This window comes from Parambassis ranga, chromosome 15, assembly GCF_900634625.1.
Source record: "Parambassis ranga chromosome 15, fParRan2.1, whole genome shotgun sequence".
Lineage (NCBI taxonomy): Eukaryota > Metazoa > Chordata > Actinopteri > Ambassidae > Parambassis > Parambassis ranga.
The window spans coordinates 7,489,122-7,497,097 of record NC_041035.1 but is presented as its reverse complement, the minus strand read 5'-3'; the positions used below and the strand labels follow the sequence as shown (position 1 = coordinate 7,497,097).

Genomic DNA, 7,976 nt, shown 5'->3' with positions numbered 1-7,976 from the left:
AACCGACATGAAAGCTGAGCTGGCTGATCTTAGGCTGGGTTCTAGCTGTTATTACAGTAGAAATGCTGGGTATTTTGACTTTTGGACCATTTCCATTGATCTTTGCTTGTGCCAGATCCCATGGCACAAGCAAAGACATCTCTGTGCACTGAACATGGGCATGCTGTTTACATGGGCTTATTTTTGGAACAGTGTGCGTCTTGTGGATCTTTTAGGACACTGGGCTTGTTGTGGGGAGAACAAGGTTCCATCCCGACCTATTTTCAGAGCATCTTCCCAAGCTGTTTTTTTTTTTTTTGCTCTGGCATTCAGCTCCCGCTCCTTTCTGAACATCAGCCTATAAAGAGCTCTGTGAACTTGACTGGCATTTTCATGGTTTGATTGACTGCAGGACACTTTTTGTAAATGTCATTGTGGATGTGTTGGATGTGTCATTCTCTGACAAAACCAAGAAGGAAACCATGCACATGGTTCCATTTCCATTTCCAGTTTTTTGGCTACAACCACTTTTTAAAGCACTTTTTTGTTCTTTCTAGGAGTTTGTGTTGACAGGTGAGAATTGTGGGTTCAATAACATGTTCTTACATTTCCGGGAATACTTTCCACAGCTTTTCAGAGATACTGTAGCTATCACACCCCCGCGTTTGGTGACCTGTCATTGCTCTTCTTTAAACTCCACAGGGTTCACTGTATTGTGGAGTTCTACTGCTGCATGCTCTCTAACAATTCCAGCTTGCTGCTGCATTTTTATAATTCTCAGGGACTGAAGCTTTATAGCATTCCTTATTGTCATCAAGGCTGAAGTCACTATTAATGTCATTCACAATAAAAGTACAGTAAAATAGGTTAGAGCTTTATTGTTGAATGTGATACATTTTTTTGGTATTCCTTCCATTATCATGACATGAACAGAGTAAATCTGCGTCATGTAAAGAGATTGAAAATACCACATTCTTAAGGTACAAATGTCCATATAGAAAAAACATTATGATCCTACTGTCAAAGGCCACTGTTGAAATACAGTGATGACAGCCATATGGATATTATGTCTATGTCATTTGTTAGATTCTCCATCTCTGTTAGATACAAAATAGACAAAAATAATTTCATATACTCTTCAGAAATGTTCAAAAAACATTGCCAAGTGTTCACAATGTAAAATAATCAATAACAATCTGGATTATTCACTATTAGCAAAATATGTTTCCTTTTACATTAACATAGACTACATAATCACAATGTCTTCATATGCTCACCATCATTTTTCTGTAAATAACTTTATAGTGAAATAAATCACAATCTTTGTAATCTCTTGAAAAAAAGAAACAAAAAAGAAAGAAAAGAGAAGAATTACTTAATTAAAGAGGCCCATTTTCTCTGTAAAAAATTACCATCATGCATGTAAAATGTCATATTTCTTTGAGGCATTTGTTGCCCTTCAGCTCTATATTCCCACCTGTAATAGCCCTGCTGCTGATGAATGCATTATGATAAAATAAAAAAGTGCAATCACCGAGTCATGGATAGTGATTGGAGCTTATCCAGCTGAGGCACACATTTTATGATTATTTTCTAAACAAGACAGAAAAATAACAAAAAAAGGAATTTATTTTCTTCATGGCCAGTCAGAGTTTTGTCATTGGTATGTGCAGGCTGTTCCAGGGTCCCATCCACAACTCCTCTTCATCTGATAATGTGTGGTCACTCTGAGACTTCAGTGTTTCCCGACTGCTCTTGTGGTTGTCAACAGAAGTCTCTTGCTCTTCATTGACACATGGGCCACTGCTGTTTCTGTCAATTATAGCCTTGGCAATACTCGTTTTGGAACCAAAACTTTTAAGATCTGTAATGGTGGAGCCCAGGGAGCCAGAAGAGGACCGAGTGTTGAGGTTGACATCCTTGTTGGAGGGAACACAAGTACCTATTCCATTTTCTGTGTCGTTACCCGAACCCTCTGTGCTAATAGCAGGAGGGGGTTCTTCGTGAGTCACACCCAACTTGTCTAGTTTTTTAAAATGCTTACCTAAACGACATGGCGAGCCCAACTTTAGGTTGTTTAGATGGGGCGGTCGCCGTGTTCGTACAATAGTGCCATTCTGAGCAAGGTAGATGTTCCCATTGATGTTGGTGTGGCTGTTCGGGAGTCTGTTCTGTTGTTGGGTCTCTGTAGTGCTCTCCTCTCCTGTGGAGGTGGTCTCATTCTCCCGATCTGCCACCAGCTTAATCCGCTTCTGTCGCCCTTGCTGAGGAGGAGGAGAGAAAGAATATCAGGGTCAATACAGAGTTACAGGTCAAAACACAGCAGAAACAAGGAACTTCCCACCACTCTTTTACAAGACAAAAAGAAACCAAGATTCCTTCCTCAAACCTCAGCATGTGATGAAAATGTTACAAATATAAATTGTTAAAGCAGCAATTTGTACATTTATTAGTTTTAAATACATTTTGCCACACTCAAAAAACAAAATTATGTGTGAACAAATAAAAGCTATGATAGTGGGTAAGTGGAAGCAAAAGTGCTTCCCCAGAGATATTTTTCAACCTTGCATCAGATCGTGTAGCTTATTTAGCAGATAATCTTTCAGATTGATTTCCATGCCATAGAAATGTCTGGCATGGCCAGAATAAGAAAAATAAATGGCATCAGATCCAGAACCAGACGGCCACTTTAAGAGATACAGTTCCCTAAAACAATTGTTAAAGCATATATTTATAAAAACAAACCCTGATCTTGTGTTTTTTTCTGTTTTAAATAAATTCCGAGCAGAAATCTTGGTTTTCTTTTGAAATGTCTGATAGTGTATGTAATCATTTCAACATCAAGATAACACTTGTAACAGTGTTGCAACATGCAAAATCTCCAAGCGGAACCAGGAGCATGATGTTGTACAAAAAAGTAAAGGCATAAAAACACATCAAAGAGAAGAATAAGTCACAGATGTAAGAAAAAAAAGTCAGACTCAGATATTTTGTAGCAGGAAACCACAGAGGCTTTTTTCTTGCTATAGGGAAATAAGGAAAAAAGTGGTTGTTTGAAACACTCTGTAGAGGCGAGCAATATTTCTTCACTCCCATGCAAGGGTAATTGATTTTATTCACTCTTACTTTACAATGGACAACATATCTCTCTAGAAGGCGGTTGAATTTCCTTCAGACTCTGAATTTGACGTTTCTTCAGAGCTCCTTGATGCACTGCTGCTCCCTGATCCAGAGCCACTGACGGAAGACTTGTCTGAGGAGATATCGTCCTCGTCCACCTCAGTGATAGGGGACAGTCCTCCATATGTCCCTTCAGAGGTGTCACCCATGCTTCTGATGTCAGAGCTGTGAGGGGGAGCAGTGTAAGGGGCAGAGGGCCCAGGGTCTCCAGACGCAACACTGGACCTCCTGGATGATGCTTCGTCACTGAGCTCGCTGGTAGACTCAGATTCTTCTTCATCCTCTTCTTCGCTCTCCTCTGTGATTGTGTCCTCAGATCCAAGACTCCGAGATGACTTTTTGGAATGCTGGCTACCGCTGACAGATGAACGTGAACCAGTGGAGCTCTCCTCGCTGCCGACTGAACTCTGATCTGTCATCTGACTGCCTGATGAAGACTCTGAACCAGACGTTATTCTTTGGCTGGACCCACGAGATAAGGAGTCTTCACTTCCTGCCTCTGTCTCACTCGCTGTCCCTGTCCCTGATTCTGCCTCGCTGACTTCATCAATGGACTTCTCAGAGGTTACTGCTGAGGATCTTGAGCCAGATAAAGACGCAGCACTGCTAGCACTTCCACTGCCACTCCTACTCGCACTTTCACTTTCACTCTCACCACTCCCACTGCCACTCCCACTGCCACTACCACTCCCACTACCACTGCCGCTTCCACTGCCACTACCACTACCACTCCCACTCCCACTCCCACTGCCACTGCCACTGCCACTGCCACTGCCACTGCCGCTGCTGCCGCTCCCACTCTCACTCTCACTGCTCCCCTTGCTAGCCTCAGTAGCTGATGACCTCATGGAAGAACGGGCAGAAGATCCACTTTCCCTAGTACTGCCTGAAGCCTCCTCCTCCTCTTCCTCTTCTTCCTCAGACTCATCCTCAGAGTCCCTCTCTGTTTCGGAAGCCTTTTCAGAGCTTGTTTCCTTCTCTGTTGCTGTGCCTGTGCCTGATTCTGTTTCTTTCTCTGACTTGGACTCGTCCTCAGAGTCTGACTCTTTCTCTGTAGCCGATGACCTCTCTGACTCCTTCTCTGACTCTGATTCCTTCTCACTGTCTTCACCTTCAGATTTGGACTTGCTTTCCTCCTCAGAATCCCCTGGCTCTTCATCGGGCTCTTCCTCTGAGTCCACAGTGCTTTCATTGGCATCGTCCCGGTCTAAATCCACTTTGAGGTAATCTCTGTCAACACTGCTTTTTTCTGAGGATTCCTCATCAGAACCTTTCTCCTTGCTGCTTCCACTTGCTTCTGGCTCACTTTCTGTCACACTAATAGATACTTTCGACCTCTTGTCATCCTCACTGGCTACCTGTGACGCCTCCTCATCTCTCTCGCTGCCTTCAACTGAGCCCTGACTCACACTACTTTGTGACTTCCTTCGCATCTTCAGTTTGTTGCCCAAGTTGATTTTTTTCAGAACTTTTCCAAGCCGACTGCGGGTCTCAGACTTGCTGTCGATTTCTCCTGTGAATCCTGGTCCATCACTCAGACTCTCCTGGCTGTCAATACGTCGGGCTGACATCAGTTTGGCATAATCCTTGTCCTTCTTCCCGGCGCCAAACATCTTGAACATCTTGGCTTTCTTCCATGGAGATTGGCCAGAAGGACCAGCATCAGATGGCTGCTCTGCTCCCTTGCTGGCCGCCAGGAGTTTGCTGAGTTTCATGACAGACTTCAGTTTCTTGGCAGCCTTTGACGGCTCGCCTTCCTCAGCTGGCTCAGCTTGTTCAGTCTCTTCCTCTGGCGGCATGTCCCTGAATGCAACTCTCTTTGGAGGACCTCTGCCCCGCATGCCACCACGGCCCCTGCCTCTGCCTCGGCCCTATGACAGTCATATTTTATTTAGCAACCTTTTTGTGATGAGAAAGCTACAATGCTGGAATGTCACACAGGGTTAAATTTGCCGTTTCAGTGTATTAAGGCAACAGTTGACATTCTTGATATTATCAATGAATGTATGAAATTCCCATCCTAGAAAAGGTAATACCTCAGGACCACGGGGACCATAGTAATACCCATCATCCTCCATGATCACCTCTCCATATTCGTCATACATAGGAGGTATCAGCCTCCGCCGACTGCCATACTGAGGAAAGTCATAGCTGGAAGACAGTAATAAACATGATATAATATGATGGGTATACATTTAACTGTTGCAAAAGAAACAACTGAAAACAAAAGTGGAATTAAACACAGTAAAATTTAGCAATAACATTCTATGGGTAAAAGTATAATAGTCAGTCAACATATTCACTCCATAACTAAACTGGGTCTAATATCATTTTAAATTGACCTTGTGTTTACAGTGCAATATGTCATTAAAAACCTTTTCTGTTTATTGTTGTTTATTTATTTATTTATTTGTAAACATGCTCAAATAGGAAGTAGTTGATATGCCTTTGTCCGTTTTTTTCAAATAAATAATAGATAGTGTTTTTTTAAATAATGCAGACATGCTGAGATGGGACCTTGTGTTGTAATATGTAATGCATAAAAGCACATTAATGCATCAGAATTAAACCAGGTTGCATAACTCTTCTACAGTATTCCTTTTTGGCCACATGGCTGTACAATACCAAATACTGCAGTAGTGGCACACATAGCTGTGTGTTGCATCAAAAGAAAATGACATCTATTACTGTGTTGGTTTTTCAGATTTGAAGATAGAAAGACTGTTAGTGTGGTGATATACAGGTAGCCTGCCTGATGTGACTTATTATTCTCATCCTTGAATACTAAATTAGAGTGATGTCTGAAGGAAAGGCCAGTGGCAATTTGTGCCATCTTCTGAGGTCCACTGTGGGGATCACACGGTCTGGTGGTTGCTGGATTAAAAGCTTAACCGCTGGTAAAGTGTGCCCCTCATCTCAAACAGAAACTAATCAAAGGCCTCTGGTCAGAGTGATGGTACACTCATTGGCAAAAGCAGCTTTTTTATAAATGAAGTCTCTGACATATCATTAAAATATAATTAGAGCTTGTTGCAAATGAGCTCCTGTGTGACTCAGACCAAGTAATCAGTGTTAGCAAAAGCAACTTGTGAGGTAGGCAGAGGTAATTAGAGGACACAATTTCACTGCAGACATTTGTGAGATTGTCTCTCAGTGCATTAAACCTGCGAGGTGCAAAAGCCTCTCCTCCTTTTTGATAAACCTGCAGCGTAACTCTACAGATTGGTGCAAGTCACCTGCATCTGAGTGGCTACATCTAATGAATAACAATTTCTGAGCAGCTGCTATGGCTTTGAGCTCCATGTTTTTTCCTCTTTGGACCATATGGGGAATGTACCAGGCAAGCCAAAACACCCTCTATCCATTTAGCTATAGGAAACACTTTCAAACTCTCAGGTGCCCCAATCAAGACAGCATAATTAATCTCATTTGACAGGAGAAGAGACGGTAAACGTCTGCGTGGTATGTAATTCTGATGGAGCAGCCTTAGCTGTGCTCGTCATTTTATTCTGAACTTCTTTGAAATGTTCTCTAAGGACCTCAGCAGTGACAGCTTAAAGCAAGGTCAAGATAAATAAGCACTAATGATGTCATTTTTTTAAACTTTAAATGAACTGATGGAGATCAATGTTGTGGATCAAAGCACAACTAATGAGAGAGGAGACAGTCAGTAGGCTGCATGCTCACCCTTGGTCATAATTATAGTAGTCCTGTGCATAGTAGTCCTGGCCTGGGTCGATTCCTGACTCCATGGAGAGCTCCTGCATTTCAGAAAGGCAGACAGAGAAATTACTCAGCACTCCTCAGAGGAAGACAACAGTGGATGCAGCAGCAGCAGCAGCAGCAGCAGCATATAAGGGTGAGTTTACAGCAGATTGACTACAATCCCTGTGAATTAAGAAAAGCAGTAGTGTGTCTACCTCAGGTCTCAGCAGAGATGGCCTCAGCAGTTGCTGTTGCTGCCAAAGATTAGTACAGGAGAAGGAGCAGGTAATGGAAGGAAGGGATGTCAGGAGAGACACAGACATAAGGAAGAGTTCACTCTCTTTCATTTCAGATTTAAAGCCAGAAAATGCTGATCCCTGTTATTTTCACTGCTCTGTCTATGGAGGTAAGAGGTTAAAATATTGATGGGAACAAAACAAGTAAGAAGAAGAAAGGTGCTAAACAAGCAATGGAGAAACAAAAAAAATAATATGACACCTGGCTTACACCAGATTTTGACAGATTATTTGAGACACAATGATTTTTATGTGACTTGTTTGGTACTGATTATGTTTTCAGACTAATCCAAATGCTTATCTGCAATTTTACAGGAACGCTGGAGCACACAACAGACCTTCGAACCAACCTTAACTGTAATGCCAGTCTCAGAAGTTCTATCACTGAGAATCTCATCTTAATCTCACACAGTGTTTTTCATCAAGTGAATGGTAGATAAGAATAATGGGATATAAGCTGCCTCAAGCTGTGACAAAATGCCTCGGCACAACAATAAGATAAAAAAAAGGGGAAAAAAAAACACATCAGGAATGCTTACCGGTCTGCCGATGCCTCGCCTGCTGTGTGTCGTAGAAAGGAGGAAATGAGACAAACAATGAATATGGATCGACAGCAACATTTCAAGTGCTTTAGATAAGTGAAATGTTAAATCTACAGGACTAGTGTCTACATTCTGCTGACCAGAGAAGAAAATCACAGCTTTACTTACTGTGCACTTTCATGTGTTAAATTATAGACTTGCAGAGTTTTTTTTTGTTTTATAAAAAGGGAGCCTAAGGCCGCAATGTTATCACACTTGTGTAGGCTGTTTTCCC

At 42.1% G+C, this 7,976-nt stretch overlaps 1 protein-coding gene across 1 annotated transcript in view; it reads right to left on the bottom strand.

Moving 5' to 3' along the window:
• Nucleotides 1-1,625: 1,625 nt before the first annotated feature.
• LOC114447102 (protocadherin-15-like) overlaps nt 1,626-7,976 on the bottom strand; it is a 111,679-nt gene continuing 105,328 nt past the window's right edge. Inside the window, exons 33-37 of the mRNA XM_028423160.1 lie at nt 7,700-7,721; nt 7,080-7,118; nt 6,847-6,920; nt 5,196-5,310; nt 1,626-2,243 (exon numbers count right to left, since the gene is read on the bottom strand). Of these exons, the coding sequence (XP_028278961.1) occupies nt 1,626-2,243; nt 5,196-5,310; nt 6,847-6,920; nt 7,080-7,118; nt 7,700-7,721 (868 nt within the window). The remainder of the gene's footprint in view (nt 2,244-5,195; nt 5,311-6,846; nt 6,921-7,079; nt 7,119-7,699; nt 7,722-7,976) is intronic.